At 47.5% G+C, this 20823-nt stretch overlaps 1 protein-coding gene across 2 annotated transcripts in view; it reads left to right on the top strand.

Moving 5' to 3' along the window:
- Positions 1-9706, top strand: part of BEND3 (BEN domain containing 3) — a 35174-nt gene extending 25468 nt beyond the window's left edge. For both annotated transcript variants that reach the window (XM_068551550.1, XM_068551551.1), the window contains exon 4: positions 3910-9706. In XM_068551550.1, the coding sequence (XP_068407651.1) occupies positions 3910-6156 (2247 nt within the window). In that variant the 3' untranslated portion in view covers positions 6157-9706. The remainder of the gene's footprint in view (positions 1-3909) is intronic.
- Positions 9707-20823: the final 11117 nt, after the last annotated feature.

Raw genomic sequence — 20823 nt, forward strand, 5'->3', positions numbered from 1 at the left:
TCCCCTGCGTTGGCAGGCAGGTTCTTTAACCACTGCGCCACCGGGGAAGCCCCCATCATCAGTTTAGACAAACAAACCCTGAGGAAAGTATTGCCTACCTCAGTGGGATAATTGAAACACTTGAAAGAATTCCTTTATTTTCAGGGTCCTGAGAGAGTAAAGTAGCTGTTCTTCTGCGTGGTTGTTGTCAACAGAGATGCAAGAGAAAAATTAGCCTTTGTCTCGTATGAGTCTGATGATTCCATTATTTAAAAGAGAGGGTCCAGGAAGTAATTCATCCATTTAAATGAACGATAACATGTGGGAGGTTCAGAAGGATCAGAGTTTCACATGCTTATGTGGCCTCACTGTCTCTTTCCACCTCAGGCCTTCGTATTGCTCACCTGCCGTTGTAACGGCTGCCCCCCTGAGAGTGTCTCTTCCCTACATTTTTTTAGCCTGCAAGAGAAAAGCACCTCATGTACTGTGCTGTGCTGGCATTAGTTATCTGAATGCTTACAAATGACACTGAATCTGCCTGGATGAGATAAACTGAGGGCAGACCACCTGGCCCTGGCCACCCAGAGAGGTCCAACGGCTTGTTAGAAATGCAGAGCCTTGAATCAGAATCTGTGTTCTAACTAGACCCCAGGCTGTTCATATGGATATTAGACTTCCAGAAGCGCTGGGCTGGGCCAGGTTATGCCAACCATATTCTTCCCCAGGTGGGGAAGCATTCTAAGGATGCACTGTGTCCTTGTCGATTTTCTAGTTGCCTGAGGCATGCGCATGTCTGTGGAAGCACATGCTTTGTGCTTCAACCCTGCCTGCTCCGCTGACACCCACAGGTGCTCACCAATTAGTTCTTCTGCTTAATTAGACCCTCAAAAATATATTCCAGTATGTTTTGGGGTCTAATTCAACATTTGTCAAAAACAAATTTATGACTGAAATATATAAACGACACATATTTAAAGCATACCATTTGATAAGTTTTGACGTGTATACCAATGAAACTATGCCACAATCAAGATGAGAAACATATCCATCACCTACTACCATGAACGTTTCCTTGTGCCCTTTTGCATCCTCCCCCCATCCCCAGGTAACCACTAATCTGCTTTCTGTCACTAAAGATGAGTTGGCATTTTCTAGAATTTTATATGAATGGAATCCTACAGGCCTCTTTTGTTTGACTGGCTTCTTTCACTCAGCTTAATTATTTTGAGATTCATCATGAGTGTCATGTTTATCAGCTCTATTGCTGAGTAGCATTCTGCTGTATAACACAGTATATCTATATACTTGTTAAAAACTTGGGTTGTTTCCAGTTTGGGGCTATTTACAAACAGGGCTGCCATGAACATCTGCATGTAAGTCTTTGTATGATCATGTGCTTTCATTTTGCTTGGTAAATAAATACCTAGGAATGGAATACCTGGATCATATGGTCCCATATATATTTAACTTCTTAAAAAAATAGCAACTGTTTCCTAAAGTGGCTATACCATTACCCAGCAGCATGTGAGAGTTCCAGTTCCTTCACATCATCTCCGTCATTCAGTACTGTCTGTCTTTTTGATTACACCCATCCTAGTGGGGGTGATGTGGTATCTCAGTGTGGTTTTAATGTGCAGGTTACTAAGCATCTTTTTTTTTTAATTTATTTTTTGGCCGCACTGTGGAACATGTGGGATCTTAGTTCCCCAAACAGGGATCGAACCCATGCCCCCTGCAGTGGAAGTGTGGAGTCTTAATCACTGGACCACCATGGAAGTCCCACTAAGCATCTTTTTATGTGCTTTTTTGCCATTAATTGGGTTGTATGTCATTATTGAGTTTGAGTGTTCTTTATGTAATCTGGATTCAAGTCCTTTATCAGATAAATGATTTGCCTGTGTTTTCTTCCAGTCTGGGCTTGTTTTTCATCTTTTAAAGAAGTTTTAAATTTTGATGAAGTCCAGTTTATCAGTTTGTTCTCTTATGGATCATGCTTGTGGTATTGTATCTGAGAAATATTTGCCTAAAACAAGGTCATAAAGGATTGCTCTTATGCTTTCTTCTAGAAGTGTTAGAATTTTAAGTTCGTTTTTATTTTTACATCCATGATCCATTTTTAGTTAATTTTTTATATATGTAGGATGAAACTTTTTTGCTTTTTTTTTTTTTTGCATATGTGTATCCAATTTTTCTAGCATCATTTGTTGAAAAGATTCTCCTTTTTCTACTGAATTGCCTTTGAACCTGTGTTGAAAATCACTTGTCCATATATGTATAAATAAGCCTCTTAAACCGTCCAGGGCCTGGCAGTAGGGAAAACCACTAAAGAAAGCTGAGGACTCTGGGATCCCAAATGGTCTGGGCAGTTGCCTTCTGGTATGAAGCTTTGGAGTCTTTAAGGGTATCTTCAGGACTTCCCTGGTGATACAGTGGTTAAGAATCCGCCTGCCAATGCAGGGGACAGGGGTTCGATCCCTGGTCTGGGAAGATCCCACATGCTATGGAGCAACTAAGCCCATATGCCACAACTACTGAGCCCACGTGCCACAACTACTGAAGCCCACGTGCCTAGAGCCTGTGCTCCGCAACAAGAGAAGCCACCACAATGAGAAGCCCGAGCACTGCAACAAAGAGTAGCCCCCGCTCACCATAACTAGAGAAAAGCCCGCGCAGAGCAACGAAGACCCAATGCAGCCAAAAATAAATAAATAAATAAATGTATTTATTTTAAAAAAATGTCTATCTTGAACTTTCCCTGGGAGTCCATCAGGAGTGGACCTGCAGAGTGTGCCAACCTTGGGAGAGTTGAGATAATCCCTGAAATCATTTTTGGTAGGGCTTAATTCTCTCACTGTCCTCTATTGAGCAAGGCTGGAGAGTACATAGAAAGTACCTTTCTAGATGCATAGGAAAGGTGTTAATTCAGTACATGCAGTGGGTTCTTTAGGACATGGGGCTTAATACTCTTCTGCAATTCTGGTTGAGAAGGGCTGCTGGACCAAGAAGGGCTAGGAGACCGAGACTTGGAAACCTGGGAGGCCTCATCACTTCACAGAATCCACAGTCGCCCGGGCTTGGGCGAGTTCTGGGCCTTTTCCAGTCTGAGATTAGATGTGACTCCAGGCAGTGGTAGAGTTGACAACAGACTGCCACTCTCTAGACCAGGGGTCCCCAACCCCTGGGCTGTGGACCCCTACCAGTCTGCGGCCTGTTAGGAACCGGGCTGCACAGCAGGAGGAGAGCAGCGGGTAAGCAAGCGAAGCTTCATCTGCCGCTCCCCATCACTCCCCATCACTCACATTACCGCCTGGACCATCCCCCAGCCCACCGCTGTCTGTAGAAAAATTGCCTTCCATGAAACCGGTCCCTGGTGCCAAAAAGGTTGGGGACCGCTGGACCCCAGTTCTTCCGTGCTCAACATCATGCATCTTGGGACCTGTCCAGAGTGGAGACACCTACTCTCCTAGAGGCTGCAGGCTGGACAACACGCTGCTGCCTTCTGGAGCTGCCGTTGGCAGGAATCCTCCCTGTCTGAGAGCAGTCAGGGCAATGAGGTGACCTGCCCAAGGCTAAACTGCCACAGGAGCGCTTTCTGTGCCCGGGGTCTCTCCCATCCCTCGAGGACTCTTGCCCGGCCTTGCCAGGATCTGTGTTGTCTCCTGCCAGGCCTTGTAGACAGGAAGTTCAGGGCTTGTGTCCTACAGGAATTAGAAGCTTTCGAGGTCCAGCCTGAGCCTCTCAGGAAGTTGGGAGAGCGAGCAAGTTTGGCGCTGGGATGCAGGTTTGTGTTAGTGGTGTGCTGTGTACCGGCAGAGTGATTCCCGGGCAAGGGAAACACTTTCTCACAGGCTCCTGCGATCGACCTTGGCCCCTCTTTGTGTCTAGGGTAGTAAACCAGAACCCTCAGCTAACGCACTTCTTGTCTTCCAGGCGCTCCTAGCTGGCATGCGGAACCGGGAGAACAGCTCGCCCTGCCAGGGCAACGGGGAGCAGGCAGGCAGGGGCAAGAGCTCGGGCTCCGTGTGGCCGGGCGAGGAGGAGCCCAGCAACGACGTGACCACGCCCTCCTACAAGAAGCCTCTGTACGGCATCTCGCACAAGATCATGGAGAAGAAGAACCCTCCCACCGGAGACGCGCTTAACACGTTCGAGCTCTTCGAGAAGGCGAACCCCAGGAACAGCCCCTCACCGCTGCGGCTCCTGAACGAGCCACAGAAGCGGGACGGCGGCGGCGCCGCGGCAGCCACCGACGGTGACCCCAACATCTACTTTCTCATCCAGAAGATGTTCTACATGCTCAACACGCTCTCCTCCAACATGTCGCAGCTGCACAGCAAGGTGGACCTGCTCTCCCTGGAGGTGAGCCGCATCAAGAAGCAGGTGAGCCCCACCGAGATGGTAGCCAAGTTCCAGCCGCCCCCCGAGTACCAGCTCACGGCAGCCGAGCTCAAGCAGATCGTGGACCAGAGCCTGTCGGGCGGCGACCTGGCCTGCCGCCTGCTGGTGCAGCTCTTCCCTGAGCTCTTCAGCGACGTGGACTTCTCCCGGGGCTGCAGCGCCTGTGGCTTTGCGGCCAAGCGGAAGCTGGAGTCGCTGCACCTGCAGCTCATCCGCAACTACGTGGAGGTCTACTACCCATCGGTGAAGGACACGGCCGTGTGGCAGGCTGAGTGCCTGCCCCAGCTGAACGACTTCTTCAGCCGCTTCTGGGCCCAACGGGAAATGGAGGACAGCCAGCCCGGCGGCCAGGTCGCCGGCTTCTTCGAGGCCGAGCAGGTGGACGCCGGCCACTTCCTGGACAGCAAAGACCAGGAGGAGGCCCTGTCCCTGGACCGGAGCAGTACCATCGCCTCGGACCACGTGGTGGACACGCAGGACCTAACTGAGTTCCTGGACGAAGCCTCGTCGCCCGGGGAGTTCGCCGTCTTCCTTCTGCACCGGCTCTTCCCCGAGCTCTTCGACCACCGGAAGCTGGGCGAGCAGTACAGCTGCTACGGGGACGGAGGCAAGCAGGAGCTGGACCCACAGAGGCTGCAGATCATCCGCAACTACACGGAGATCTACTTCCCCGACATGCAGGAGGAGGAGGCCTGGCTGCAGCAGTGCGCCCAGCGCATCAACGACGAGCTGGAGGGCCTGGGGCTGGACGCGGGCAGCGAGGGCGAGCCCCCGCGGGACGACTGCTACGACTCTTCCAGCCTTCCCGATGACATCTCCGTGGTCAAGGTGGAAGACAGCTTCGAGGGCGAGCGGCCCGGCCGGCGGTCCAAGAAGATCTGGCTGGTGCCCATCGACTTCGACAAGCTGGAGATCCCGCAGCCCGACTTCGAGGTGCCTGGCGCCGACTGCCTGCTCAGCAAGGAGCAGCTGCGCAGCATCTACGAGAGCAGCCTGTCCATTGGCAACTTTGCCTCACGCCTGCTCGTGCACCTGTTCCCCGAGCTCTTCACCCACGAGAACCTGCGCAAGCAGTACAACTGCAGCGGCTCCCTGGGCAAGAAGCAGCTGGACCCGTCCCGCATCAAGCTCATCCGCCACTACGTGCAGCTGCTCTACCCGCGGGCCAAGAATGACCGCGTCTGGACACTGGAGTTCGTGGGCAAACTGGACGAGCGCTGCCGGCGCCGGGACACAGAGCAGAGGCGCTCCTACCAGCAGCAGCGCAAGGTCCATGTGCCGGGCCCGGAGTGCAGGGACCTGGCCAGCTATGCAATCAACCCCGAGCGGTTCCGGGAGGAATTTGAGGGGCCCCCGCTGCCCCCCGAAAGGAGCAGCAAGGACTTCTGCAAGATCCCCCTGGACGAGCTGGTGGTGCCCTCGCCCGACTTCCCGGTGCCTTCGCCGTACCTGCTGTCAGACAAGGAGGTGCGCGAGATCGTGCAGCAGAGCCTCTCTGTGGGCAACTTCGCCGCCCGGCTGCTCGTCAGGCTCTTCCCTGAACTCTTCACCGCCGAGAACCTCCGGCTGCAGTACAACCACTCCGGGGCGTGCAACAAGAAGCAGCTGGACCCCACGCGGCTGAGGCTCATCCGCCACTACGTGGAGGCCGTGTACCCGGTGGAGAAGATGGAGGAGGTGTGGCACTACGAATGTATCCCCAGCATCGACGAACGGTGCCGCCGCCCCAACAGGAAGAAATGCGACATCCTGAAGAAAGCCAAGAAGGTGGAGAAGTGATGGGCACCGCGGGCACTGAGCGTTCTGCCGGAGCCCCCGACGTGTCCACAGCCGCGCACCTTATGTCGGCGGGGAGTGGCCTGCTGCATTTGCACACGTGACCGCCCCGCCGGCCACGGCCACGAGAAAGAAGCCTCGCAGTTGGCCTCTTGTACTTACGACTTTTGTCCTGTGTTCCTGGCGGTGCAGCCAGAGTCTGGGGAGGGCCAAGCTGTGACAGCAGAGAGGCCTCAGGAGTCAGGGCTCCCTCTCCTTGGCAGTGTCCTCCCAGTCCCCTCACAATTTGAAATGCAAATCGAGCAGCCCTCTTGGTCCTCTTCCCACGTTTTACATCTTCCACTTTTATCAATTTTTTTTTAAGTTAAAGAGAAACCCTTTTTAAAATCATTGGGCTCTGTGGAGGCCATTTTACTTAGAAAAAAAATCTTTTAAATATTTGAGATGAAGTACTGTAAGATGACTTCAGTTGCTGGGAATTTTTTTTTTTTTAAGACGGTTTCAGATAAATGAAATTTTTAGAAGTGCCATGTTCATGCATGATGGCTAATAGCTTCAGGTGGTATAGAGATGGATTTTACTGACCTTGTCTTTTACATCGGGTTTTGGAAGAGTCAGGATGCCTCTTGGATGGCGGTGGAGGGGATGGAATAGTGCGATGTCTTTCTGACCATGGTCAGTCACCTTCTCCCTCCCACTGTGGTGCCGAGGAAGGGGCTTAGGGGGCGGCCTGGCCTGGCCTGGCCCACACTGCTGCGCCGGTAGAATGTTGTGCTCACTCTGTAGACGAGAACACTGGATGATGATGATGATGATGATGATGATGATATGAATGTAGAGAGACGTGGAAACACGTTCACAATGTCTTCATTTGAGCTGTGTCCTCCCACTGCCCCCTTTCCTCTCTAGGCAAGGATGCTGTTGGAGGGGCAGACACATTACCTTGGAAAAGTGTGTGTGGATATTTGGCTTCTTGTTTGATCTAAGGATGGGCCCCTTTGGGCTCACCAAGAACTGTTTACTTTCCATGTGTGTATTTGTACAAAACAAAACCCGGGTTCTGGGAGCTACGGTGACTTCACCACCCCTCAGTGTCAGCTCCGCCAGTCAGTACACATCCTTGTTCCTCAGGGCGGGCCCAAGCCTTGGGCTCTCTTGGGGATACCTGGTATTGGAAGGACACAGGCCATCTCAAATGGGGCTCCCATATCCCTTCCCAGGGTCCACTCAGAGCTTTCCCTTTGGGCCCTCAGAAGGTCCTGCTGTCCTACATCTGGCTGGTCCCTTGGCCTCGGGATGAGACACCTCTTTTCTGTCCCCTGGTTGGGAAGGTCACATTGCTCCAGGCCAGCGGCATGCTCTCCAGGATTCCAACCTGGAGGAAACTCCCCAACAGGTAAAGTCCTTAATATAAAAACAATACTTTTACCTACCTGACTGTGGGGGCCAGTGCCTAAGAGGGAAGGGAAACAGTCTAACCCAAACAAACACAGTACATCATACCAGAAAGCTAGAAAATGAATTGAATCACACAGGGTAGTCCTAAAGCCCTTGGGGAATGTTACTGATTTAATAATCTAATGGCTTAATATTTTGCTACCTTAAAATGCAGAAAAAATAGAAACAATCTATGACTTTTCTTCATACAGATAAGGACTTCAGTTTCAGTGGCTGTATGACAGAATTTTGCCTGCACCCAGTGGGCAGTTTTTTTTTTTTTAATATGACAAGATTCTGAGCAGTGTAAAGTTGCTGATCTAACTTTAGTAAATTTGCTTTTAAATGTCATTTACAGATTATTTCTATTGAAACTGCGGACCTAAATTATTGCAATTTAGAAATGCACAGGGACTTAATAAATGACTGTCTCCCCACGCACCCACATGTGCACACACACATTTCTTAGTAAAAAACTGAAGTGAGAGGAAGGGGACCGACATGAATAACAAGCTCAACGTCTTTGTGCCTGGAAAGGAGGAGGACTGAAGCAGCCAGAGACTCACTTCCCCTCTCCTGGGCCTTCCTCTATGCCTTAGTCTCTCCAGCACATAAATGCATGCCTGCGCGCGCACGTGCACACACCCAAAGATGGCAGTGGCACTCTCTCACCCACCAGCCCTGTGGGCGGGAGGGTGCCATGGAATTTGTTCTGGTCTCTAGGATGTATCCAAGAGGATTCCAAGCCATGTGAAAATTGCCCTGCTTTCTAGAGGGTGGAATGTGACCCTGCAACTTCAGAAGCACAATCATTTAATAATTAAAAAAAAAAAAAATCATCCTATCTACCCACGATAGAGACATCAACAGGTTCTAGGAATGAACTATGTCTCTTTAGAACCTAAAGCATGTTCAATTTTTGGAAACCGTGTTTTGGTGGTTTCCTTAATACCTTTCCTTGTAGGGCTTCTTCCCCCCCAAATCTTAGCGTCCCTTCCAGTGAAGAGAGGTGGACACACTCTGTGAGCTGTTTCTTGTCTCTCTGGACTGACTCATCAGGAACCGCCTGTGGGTCCCGTGTCTGTCTGTGTGGTGTCCTCAGAGCTCCAGCCATACAGGTGGGCTCCAGGGCCAGTTTTTTTTACACGAAGCAATAGAAGTACAAAATACTAAATTTTTTTCAAAATTTAATGTTTTCCATAAAATCTGTTGGCAAAACCCCGTCTCCCTCCCCATCTAAATTCTTTGATTTTTAATTGTTTGCTTTTTTTGGAATGTTTTCCCCCTCATGTCCAGAGGACTAAAGAAGTAGTACAGATACATTTCTGATGTTGAGTAAAATAGCAAGTCACAATAGGTGGTAGTGTCCCTTGTTTTTCTCTGTTAGTAAGTTTTAAAAGAATGTATGAAGATAGTCATGAATGTACTAAGTGTTCTAATCCTGCTTCAGTTCACTTTGGCTGTGTCTACATGACAACACACGTTTGACAGGGAATAAAGTCGTGTCCAGTGTCATGGGTGTTAGTGTGCCCCTTCCCCCTTCAGTGTTGGCTCCAAACCTTCCTTTCTTTTTAAGTTTGGGGGGAGGGGCACCACCTCAGCAGCAATCATCAACCAACCAATGGGATCTACTTAGTGGTGAATGGATTAGCTGTTTAAATGCTAGGAGTCACTGGCCTACCCTAGCACAGCATGGCCACTCGGGTTCCTGCAGAGATGGCCTCAGTTTCCACCTTTGCCCCCAAATGTTTACTTCTTGCCTGATTGAGGAGGAGGGTCTCGAGACCCCGGATTGGAGGCCATTGAGCTCTTACCCTGCCTCGCTGTGTAGATGGATGATATGGAGTGGGCACGGGGTGGGGGCCGAGGGGCTCCGACTGTCACGTGGAGATACTTGCCTCTTGTAGATCCAGCCTTAATGTTCTTCTGACATCCTAGTGACAGCAGACCCTGCACAAAGTGGATATCAGAATTAATACTGTGAGGAGACAAAATAATGAGTATAGTTTTACCAAAGATAGTATCGCATAATGTCTGCATTTTACCATTGATTTGAGTGCATCCTTAGAAAACTGAATGTAACAAAAACCCAGGACATTTTTGGAAATTGTATGCTCTCTAGCAACTTTGTGTGAATTTTTATACAAGCACTGTTTTATGAGTTATATAAAATGTTATAAAAATAGAAAATATATGGTCTCGTAACACCTTATTTTCTTAAGGCAGAGGTCTCTCGGAATGTCTGGGTCTGTTTGTCTTTGCGTGCGGCCTCCCCCCTCCCCCCTCGTCCCCGGGGAGGGCGCGGGCACTCGGGGCACCTCGGCCTCTCGGACTTAACGCGCTCTGGGTATCGGGGTGCAGTTTGTCACAGCCGAGTGACTGAGACGTCTCCACACAAACGGCTTCCTGGCCATGCAGTAGGGGCGCGGCTGACTGCCCCCCTTTCCTGGTCGGGTGCCAGACCCGCCCTGCTGCTAAACTAGCAGAGCTTCAGTTCTCTCTTCTTTTTTTCCACTTTGGATTAAATGAGATTTCGTTCCTCAAAGCAGACGTATTATTAACTGGTAACAAAAGGATGCATGTTTTTTTCTTGCCCCTTTGGCGAATTATAAATCATTAAATAATACTTCACAGTAAAAATAAGGTCTCAAGCTATCAGAGCAACACTGTTTCGGACCCGGGGTTCGCGCGGGCTGAAGTGAGTCGTGGCCTGCGATTGGAGCCCGCCGCCTCCAGGGCGGGAGCGCTCAGCCCTGAGTCCTGACACCTGTGCTGTAAGCCTCGCGCAGGTCAGGGCTGGTCGGGGCTGGAGCCTCAGACATTTACTCCGTGAGCAGGTTTAAGCAAGACTTGAAGGAAGACTAAATTCTTTAGGTCCACTCTGGCTGAGGGTATCTTTGTTTTCGACCAAAAGAAAAGAAAAAAGTCCCTTTCCTCAGCTGCCGCGAAGGTGCTCGCTGCTTCCGAGGAAGCGGAGGCCGCACGCGGGGGGGTGAGGCCCGCCCTTCAGCCGCGACTGGCGCCGCCCCCGGCGCCCCGCCGCCCAGCGCTCGCCCGCGCCGCGGCCTCCGTCTCCGAGCCCGCCTGCATCTACTCGGCCCCCGGTCTGCACGACGAGTGACGCGACGGCCACGGAGGGTAAGATCAGTGCCCTCATTAAAGCAGCCCGCGTAAATGTTGAGCCTTTCTGGCCAGGCTTGTTTGCCGCGGCTCTGGCCAGTGTCAACCTCAGGAGCCTCATCGGCACGGCGCTGGGCAGGCGGCCCTGCCCGCTCCAGCGCCGCTGCCCCAGCTGAGGAGAAGAAAGCAGAAGCAAAGAAAGAAGAATCTGAGGAGTCTGATGATGACACGGACTTTTTTTTTTTTTTTTGACTAAACATAACACGTTCAACAAAAAGCTGAACTGTTAAAAAAAAAAAAAAGCTGGACTCTTTGCTTCTGTCGGTCTTGCAAAAGAAAAAATCAGAATTTCAGTATATATGGTTTCACTTGTAAAAGCGGTTCTCAGAAATAAGAGCGCCACACCAAATTATCCTGAAGATTGGAACGGTGAGATGCAATGGACTCTTAAAGAGAGCTTCCAGAGAAATCTAAAATCCTTCGGCCAGTGGTGGGAACGAACATTCATTGCCTGCTTGCTGTGACGGCAGTGTTGGGCATACCTAACATTCGTGGAGTATATACAACAGTGCCAAGACACACTGCTAAGAGCTGCACCTGGGTCACGGCTTGTAATCATCTCAGAGGCCCTGTGACATAAGTTCCCTAATTAAGCCGGTCGAGACAAGAAAGCTAAGGCCCTGAAGGGTATGTGTGTTATCTCATTTAATTCTCATAAAAACTCAAGTGTCTTGGGCAATGCCATTATCTCCGTTTTGTGGTGAGGAAGCAGAAAGAAGGTTTACAGACCAAGTTCACACAACTGGCAAACTTCAGTGCCAGGATTTGAACCCAAGTTTGTCTCGTTCCGCCGTACCATCTCAGAAACTAAACACCCCAGAGCCACACACAATACACAGAGATTCAGACCTGAAACCAGTTACAAGTCAGTGGTGTCCTGTCACCCACATCCTCTAAGCCCCAGTTTGTCTGATCTTAGATATGGGGGTACCGGTTCTCAAATTGCCCTGGGTGAAATAATTGTGGCAATTGTGGACAGACATGTTCTGGTAAGAGTAAATTTTTTGAGATGGTGAAAGTAACTGCCATGGATCAGATTCCTTAGGAGCAGAGCCTGAGACTAGAATTCTTGTGCAATTGATTGAGGACCTGCTCCCAGGAGATGGGAAGCAGGACGGGCCCAGGGAAGGCTGTGAGCAAGAGTGTGGTCTCCTCTGCAGTCCGGCCTCATTGCCATCCACTGGGGGGCCCTAGAACATGAATTGTTTGGCAGAATTAGTACCAGGTGCAGCAAAGGGGCCAGTTGGTCGGTGAGGTCTTCTCCAGGGAAAGAGCTAGCTCACCTGGCAGGGTGGCTCCCTTTGCCAAGGGCATTGTTCCAGAAGGGCCATTGTGAGTGGTTAGCTGGCTCTCAGCAGCGAGGGCACGGGTGCGCTGGAAAGGGAATCTGGGTGGGACTCCATCAGCATCCACTAAGGGGCAGAACCACCAGAGGGCACGTTACCCCAGAGGTTCTGATTCTGTCAGACTGGGGTGGTGCCTAAGCATTTGCATTTCTAACGAGTTCCCAGGTCATGCTGGTGCTGATGTCCAGGGGCTGAAGAACCACTACATGACAGTGACTTCGAAAAATACACTCCGTACATCTCAGAAACTGAAGGCTTAGCACTTTCCTGATTAGTAGAAATAGATCTGAGCTGAAATAAGTGGTTTCCTGTTGTGTTCAAATAAAACTGACCTTTTTTAAAATTACAAATTATAAGTTTATTAATGAGGAGTACTTAATACTATGAAACAGGTGGATTGGTCCTTGTTGGAGTTGTCAGGGAAAACTTCCCCAAGGAAATGGATGACTAGCCTAGATTTGAAAATGAGGAATTAATTAGGTGAAAAGTTCAGCATGCAAACAAGCTTTGGGGTACAAGAAGAACCCCTTAGGAAACAATAAAAGGAAGCCAATGGGGCTGGAACTAGAGGAGGAGGAGGAGTTTCGTGAACCTGCAGAATTAGTCCAGGGCTGGATGACTTTGTTTTCACCAAATTGTCCTTGGATCCGTACGAAATTCCTCTGCTGGTGTTCTAGTCACCTTGCCATCCTGACTTCTTAACTAGTGATAAACTAAATCTTAGCTTTCAGGTCAGTGGGAAGAGGCAGGTTTACAAATGCTTCAGCATCAGGGCTTAGGGTCACTGGCCAAGTGTGGTAGCTTTTGCCAGAACATTTCTGCAGGGGGAGGCCTGTCCATTGCTTTTATTTTAAGGAGCAGGAATTTGTTTGTTCTTCTAGAGTGTGTAGTCCAGATGGTGAACTGTGTCCTTGACAGAGGTTGAGAACATGGAATGCCACAGCTTCTCCTTCCAGAAGCTTCTGTGGTGTGGCAGCTGTGTATTCAGAAGTGACGGTGGGGACTTAAATTATAGGGAGTTGTGTTTTTCAGAAGAGCTCCCATTCTCTAAGCTCCTGCAGTGGGTCAGGAATGTGCTAGGGATGTGACATACGTTATTTCATTTATTCCTCACGGAAACCCTGTGGGATAGATATTTGTATTCCCCATCTGACAGATGGGGATGCTTTCAGAGGTTAAGTAACTTGGTCAAGGTCACAATGCTGGCAGAGCTGGGAGCCTCTAATGATGGCCAGGCTGACTCCCCAGTTTGTGCTCTTGACTTCCACGCTGCCGCTTATGTAGCTGTGTGGACTAAATCTGTTCGTCTGTCTGCCTGGTGGTTCCCGGCTGTGTAACTTGGGGTTTTGCTGACCGTCCACAGTCGCTGAGCTTCTGGATCCACCCCAGTCAGAGTATCTGACTCAGGAAACCTCTCAATGCCACAGGAAATAGAACAAGGAATGCAGTAAGAATCATCTCTGCCCCTAAAGGAAGTTCATTCATTTAGCAAAAATATTTGTAACCCCTACTATCTCCTGGGCACCGTTTCATGATTCTAGCAAGCCTCGTTAGTTGGTAGGTACGAAACCTGTTTGAGCTTGGAGAGAAGGTTCTGATGGTAAACAGTACAAAACCTGATGCCTCTTGCCTTCGGTTGATTTTCAAGGTGCATGTGGGTATAAGCAGGCTGAGGACATCGGCTCTGCCCGGGTGCAGACAGCTGAGGCCGTGGCAGGAGGACAGGGCCGGGCTTTGGACTGAGGCACACCTGCTGGAGTGCAGGTTCCTGACTCTCCTGTCTCTCACAGGCTGAAACACGGTTGCTAAGTATCCTGCTATTTCTGACGTGAGGTATTAAACCCAGGTCTCCCCACTGTATCTGACCAGCTGATATCTCAGTGCAGGCACAGTGCCAGGCATGACAAGGCATATCCTTCAGCATATGGTGATGGCTGCCTTGTCTTCAGATAATTAATACTGATTGCTTGAGTCCAAAGAATTGGCTGCTATTATTGTAGTCTCACCTTTGATTTATCTGTCTCAGAATCAAGAGTTAAGGGATTCTGAGTGGGACTCCAGAAATGGGCTTTACCAGTCCAGACTTCTAAACAGAAATTGCCCATTTTAGATACTTGCTGTTCTACTCTGACTGCAGTCAGTCTTCGGGCCTTCACTTGTCTGCCCTGGGGAAGGTTCCTCCACCTTTAAGGATAAAGTCCCAGGATCGAAGGTCCATTGGATACAGTTGACATCTCTACAAGGGAATCAAGAAGTGCATTGTGAGTGATCCATGTCCTCGGGATCTTGCAAAATTGTTGACTTTCACCATCCGTCTTTTGATATACCTGGTCTGTTAACTAATAACGAACAAAAAAACTTAAAACAAGACAGGGACATCAAGCGTGTTTTTGAGAGGAACAGGAGAGTGGCAGTCTCAGAAAGCTGTGTCCAATTTCAGAGCCCTCAGAGAAATGCCAAGCACAGACTGGTTGTAGCAGCTACCAAAAGGCAGAAAGCACAGGCTGTGGAGAGAACTTATGAAGAGTGTATGTCAAACTAACTATATCTCTTTATACTCATAATTAGACTGGCAAAAATTAGAAAGCTGGGTCATGCCAGGGGCTGGGTGAGGCTATGAGTCTATGGGCACTTTGGGTATTGCTGGTGGGAGGGCAGCCTGGTGCAGCCATCCTGGAGAGTAAGCAGCACTGTGTTTTTTGTGGTGAGGGGAGTTGGGTGGGAGAATGTCACTGGGAGAGTGGGTGGGCAAAATGTGGTGGATGTACTCCAGTATTTATTATGCAGCAGTGAGAAGCGATGGATTAGATGTGCCTCGAGTGCCATGGATGGGCTTAGTGAAGAAAGTAAGATACAAAATGAAATATATAGTAATGTCATTTATGAAATTTAAAATATATTTTATTTTATTTATAATAAATATAATTATATTTATAATATATAAATATATTTATAATATGTGCACAGAACAACAAAACATTTTATAAGAATGCATACCAACAAAAAGATACACATTAAACACATCAGAATGATTAGCTAAAGTAAGGGAGGAGGACATGTGGAACTATGTGAGAACAAGAAAAGAGAAAAGATAACTTGAAAGAAGAACTTGGAGGGTGGATACTGGTGCCCCGGCATCTCCCAGTGGAAACTCTTGTGGGTGCACCTCCCCATTCTACCCAGGGGTGTGCTGGCAAATGTGTGACAACTGGCTCTCCAAGGGAAAAATCCATTCTGTTTCATGGTGCTTGCTGATTTCCAAGGTGAAAATCCTCCTACCGTGGCTCATCTTAAGCCACCCATATGACTCAAAAGCCGTTTGGGAGATGCTCACATTCTGCTCTATGGAGTCTGCTTGATGGAGTTTCTAATTTCTCAAGATGGTCAGTAAGCCGACTGATAATCCTGGCAGTAAATTTTTTCTTTTTAATTTTAATTTTATTGGAGTATACTTGATTTACAATGTTGTGTTAGTTTCAGGTGTACAGCAAAGTGATTGTTATACATATACATATATTCATTCTTTTTTAGATTCTTTTCTAAGTTATCCCAGAATATTCAGTAGAGTTCCCTGTGCTATACAGTAGCTCCTGTTGGTTATCTATCTAATTCTGACAGTAACTTTTTGAAAGCCAAAATACATACGACCAAGATAAGGCAGGACTTCCGTAGAGTGTCTCTTTACTTGCCTCGTATACATTGCACACCCTTTAAGAAAGTTCATAGAAGATACACCACCTCTCCAGAGGAAATCTGTTTTGTTTTTAATTTCTTGAAAAATGGTAGTTTCTATTCCCTCAATCATTATTGACCAAATAAACCATGACCTAAGAATTTTCCCCCAAATGTCTACTTTTCTCCCCAAAATGCTAAAAATATAATGAAACTATTGCCTAGCTGTCTATATAATTTTCCATGGAAGATGGTAAATGCTATTTGGCAGAGAAATGCAATTAGCATCACATTGCCCAGGGGAGAGCTATTTCTTTGAAGGGATTAACCATTACTGGTAAAAGGATTGGATAGGCCTCTACGGCAGCAGTCCCCAACTTTTTGGCACCAGGGACCGGTTTCATGGAAGACAAATTTTCCACAGCCAGGGGGGTGGGTGTTGGGTTCATGTGGCAATGCGAGCTATGGGGAGTGGCAGACGAAGTTTCGCTTGTTCGCCCGCCGCTCACCTCCTACTGTGTGGCCTGGTTCCTAACAGGCCGCAGACTGGTACCAGTCCGCGGCCCAGGGGTTGGGGACCCCTGCTCTACAAAAATAGTCATAACTTTAAATTGTTCATCCTTAAAAAACTGCAAACATACACTAGAAGCATTTTCAGACTTTCCTGGGAAAGCCAGACATTTTTTATTTTTATTATTTTTTTAATTGAAGTATAGTTGATTTACAATATTGTGTTAGTTTGAGGTGTACAGCAAAGTGATTCAAATATATATATATATATATATATATATACACACACGCACACATATATATGTATACTTTTTCAGATTCTTTTCCATTATATAAGATATTGAATGTATTTCCCTGTGCTATGCAGTAAATCCTTGTTGTTTATCTATTTTATGTATAGTAGATTGTATCTGTTAATCCCATACTCCGAATTTGCCCCTCCTCTCCTTTGGTAACCATAAATTTGTTTTCTATGTCTGTGAGTCTGTTTCTGTTTTGTAAGTAAGTTCATTTGTATTATTTTTTAGATTCCACATATAAGTGATATCATATAATATTTGTCTGTCTCTGACTTACTTCACTTAGTATGATAATCTCTAGGTCCATCCATGTTGCTGCAAATGGCAATATTTCATTCTTTTTTATGGCTGAATCATATTCCATTGTACATATATACCACTTCTTCTTTTTTTTTTTTTTTTTATGTGGGATCTTCCCGGACCAGGGCTCGAACCCGTGTCCCCTGCATTAGCAGGTGGATTCTTAACCACTGCGCCACCAGGGAAGCCCACCACTTCTTCTTTATCCATTCATCTGTCAATGGGCACTTGGGTTGTTTCCATGTCTTGGCTATTGTAAATAGTGCTGCAATAAACATTGGGGTGCATGCATCTTTTCAAATAGAGTTTTCTCTGGATATATGCCCAGGAGTGGGATTGCTGGATCATATGGCAACTCTATTTTTAGTTTTTTCAGGAAGCTCCATACCGTTTTCCATAGTGGCTGCACCAACTTACTTTCCCACACCAACAGCGTAGGTGGGTTCCCTTTTCTTCACACCCTCTCCAGCATTTATTGTTTATGGACTTTTTTTTTAAAGAATATATTTTATTCTTTATTTATTGGCTGCATTGGGTCTTCGTTGCTGTGTGCAGGCTTCCTCTAGTTGTGGCGAACGGGGGCTGCTCTTCATCGCAGTGCGCAGGCTTCAGTAGTTGTGGCGCACAGGCTTAGTTGCTCCGTGGCATGTGGGATCTTCCCAGACCAGGGCTCGAACCCGTGTGCTCTGCATTGGCAGGAGGATTCTTAACCACTCTGCCACCAGGGAAGCCCTGTTTATGGACTTTTTAATGATGGCCATTCTGACCTGTATGAGGTGGTACCTCACTGTAGTTCTGATTCGCATTTCTATAATGATTAGCGATGTTGAGCGTCTTTTCATGTGCCTGTTGGCCCTCTGTACGTCTTCTTTGGAGAAATGTCTATTTAGGTCTGCTCATTTTTTGATTGCATTGTTTGGTTTTTGTTATTGAGTTGTATGAGCTGTTTGCATATTTTGGAAATTAAGCCCTTGTTGGTCACATCATTTACAAATAGTTTCTCCCAGTCTGTAGGTTGTCTTTTCCTTTTTTGTTTATGGTTTCCTTTGTTGTGCAAAAGCTTATAAGTTTGGGGACTTCCCGGACTTTCCTGGTGGCGCAGTGGTTAAGAATCTGCCTGCCAATGCAGGGGACACGGGTTCGAACCCTGGTCCAGGAAGATTCCACATGCTGCAGAGCAACTGAGCCCATGCGCCACAACTACTGAGCCTGTGCTCTAGAGCCTGCATGCCACAACTACTGAAGCCCATGTGCCTAGAGCCCATGCTCCGCAATGAGAAGCCACCGCAATAAGAAGCCCACGCACCACATCAAAGAGTAGCCCCTATTCGCTGCAACTAGAGAAAGCCTGCACGCAGCAACAAAGACCCAATGCAGCCAATAATTAATTAATTAATTTTTTAAAAAAGTTTGGGGGCTTCCCTGTGGTCCAGTGGCTAAGACTCCACGCTCCCAATGCAGGGGACCTGGGTTCAATCCCTGGTCAGGGAAATAGATCCCACATGCTGCAGCTAAGAGTTCGTATGCTGCAACTAAAAGATCCTGCATGCCACAACTAAAGATTCTGCATGCTGCAACTAAAGATCGTGCACGCCTCAATGAAGATCCCACATGCAGCAGCAAAGAGCCAGCGCAGCCAAATAAATAAATATTTTTTTAAAAAAACCCTTATAAGTTTGATTAGGCACCATTTGTTTATTTTTGCTTTTATTTCTTTTTTTAAAAATAGATTTTATTTATTTATTTATTTATTGGCTGCATTGGGTCTTCTGTGGCTGTGCACGGGCTTTCTCTAGTTGCCAAGGGCTTCTCATGGCAGTGGCTTCTCTTGTTACGGAGCACAGGCTCCAGGCACACAGGCTTCAGTAGTTGTGGCACATGGGCTTCAGTAGTTGTGACACACGGGCTTAGTTGCTCCGCGGCATGTGGGATCTTCCCGGACCAGGGCTCGAACCCATGTGCCCTGCATTGGCAGGCTGATTCTTAACCACTGCGCCACCAGGGAAGCCCCTGCTTTTATTTCTACAGCCTTGGTAAACTGACCTAAGAAAACATTGGTATGACTTATGTCAGAGGATGTTTTGCCTATGTTCCCTTCTAGGAGTTTTATGGTGTCATGTCTTATATTTAAGTCTTTAAGCCATTCCGAGTTTATTTTTGTGTATGGTGTGAGGATGTGTCCTAACTTCACTGATTTACATGCAGCTATCCAACTTTCCCAACACCACTTGCCAAAGAAACTGTCTTTTCTCCATGGTATATTCTTGCCTCTTTTGTTGAAGATTGACCATAAGTGTGTGTTTATTTCTAGGCTCTCTATTCTGTACATTGATCTATGTGTGTTTTTGTGCCAATACCACACTGTTTTGATTACTGTTAAGTTTGTAGTACTGTCTGAAGTAAGGATTATGCCTTCAGCTTCATTCTTTTTCCTCAGGATTGCTTTTGTGGTTCTACATAAATTTTAGGATTATTTGTCCTAGTTCTGTGAAAAATGTCATGGGTAATTTGATATGGATCGCATTAAATCTGTAGATTGCTTTGGGTAGTATGGCCATTTTAACAATATTAATTTAACAATATTAATCCTTCCAATCCAAGAACATGGGATATCTTTCCATTTCCTTGAATCATCTTCAATTTCCTTTATCAGTGTTTTATAGTTCTCAGCATGTAAGTCTTTAATCTCCTTGGTTAGGTTAATTCCTAGGTATTTGTGGTTTTTTTGGGTTTTTTAAAAATTTTATTTATTTTGCTGCATTGGGTCTTCATTGCTGTGCGCAGGCTTTCTCTAGTTGTGGCAAGCGGGGGCTACTCTTTGTTGTGGTGCACGGGCTTCTCACTGTGGTGGCCTCTCTTGCTGCAGAGCACGGGCTCTAGGCGTGCAGGCTTCAGTAGTTGTGGCATGCGGGCTCTAGAGCGCAGGCTCAGGAGTTGTGGCTCACAGGCTTAGCTGCTCCACGGCATGTGGGATCTTCCCAGACCAGGGCTCGAACCCGTGTCCCTTGCATTGGCAGGCGGATTCTTAACCACTGCACCACGAGGGAAGCCCCTAGGTATTTGTTTTTTGTTTTTGTTTTTCTTTTGAAGTGATTTTAAACGAGATTTTTTTTTTTTTACTTTCTGATATTTCATTGTTAGTGTAAAGAAATGCAACAGGTTTCTGTATATTAGTCTTGTATTCTGCTATCTTTTTTTTTTTTTTTTAATTTATTTCATTTATTTTTGGCTGCACTGGGTCTTCGTTGCTGAGCGCGGGCTTTCTCTAATTGTGGTGAGCGGGGGCTACTCTTTGTTGCGGTGCGCAGGCTTCTTATTGCAGTGGCTTCTCTTGTCACGGAGCAAGGGCTCTAGGCGCGCGGGCTTCAGTAGTTGTGGCACGCGGACTCAGTAGTTGTGGCTCGCGGGCTCTATAGAGTGCAGGCTCAGTAGCTGTGGCACATGGGCTTAGCTGCTCCACGGCATGTGGGATCTTCCCGGACCAGGGCTCGAACCCGTGTCCTCTGCATTGGCAGGCGGATTCTTAACCACTGCGCCACCATGGAAGCCCCTATCCTGCTACCTTGTTGAATTCATTTATCAGTTCTAATAGTTTTTGTGTGAAGTCTCAGGGTATTCTATATAGAGTATCATGTCATCTGCATATAATAACAGTTTTACCTCTTCCCTTCCGATTTGGATATCTTTTATTTCTTTTTGTCTGATTGCTGTGAAAGCCAGACCTATTGAAAAAATAAAAATTCTTGTCACCCCATTAGAGCAGGGCATCTCAGCCTCAGTACCACTGACATTTAAGGTCTGATCATTCTTTGTTGTGGGGACTCTCTGTACACTGTAGGATGTTTAGCAGCATCACCTGTCTCCACCCATTTGACGCCCATCCCACCCCCTCAGTTGTGACAGACAAAAATATCTCCAGACATTGC

The sequence above is a fragment of the Eschrichtius robustus genome, chromosome 9, assembly GCF_028021215.1.
Source record: "Eschrichtius robustus isolate mEscRob2 chromosome 9, mEscRob2.pri, whole genome shotgun sequence".
NCBI lineage: Eukaryota > Metazoa > Chordata > Mammalia > Artiodactyla > Eschrichtiidae > Eschrichtius > Eschrichtius robustus.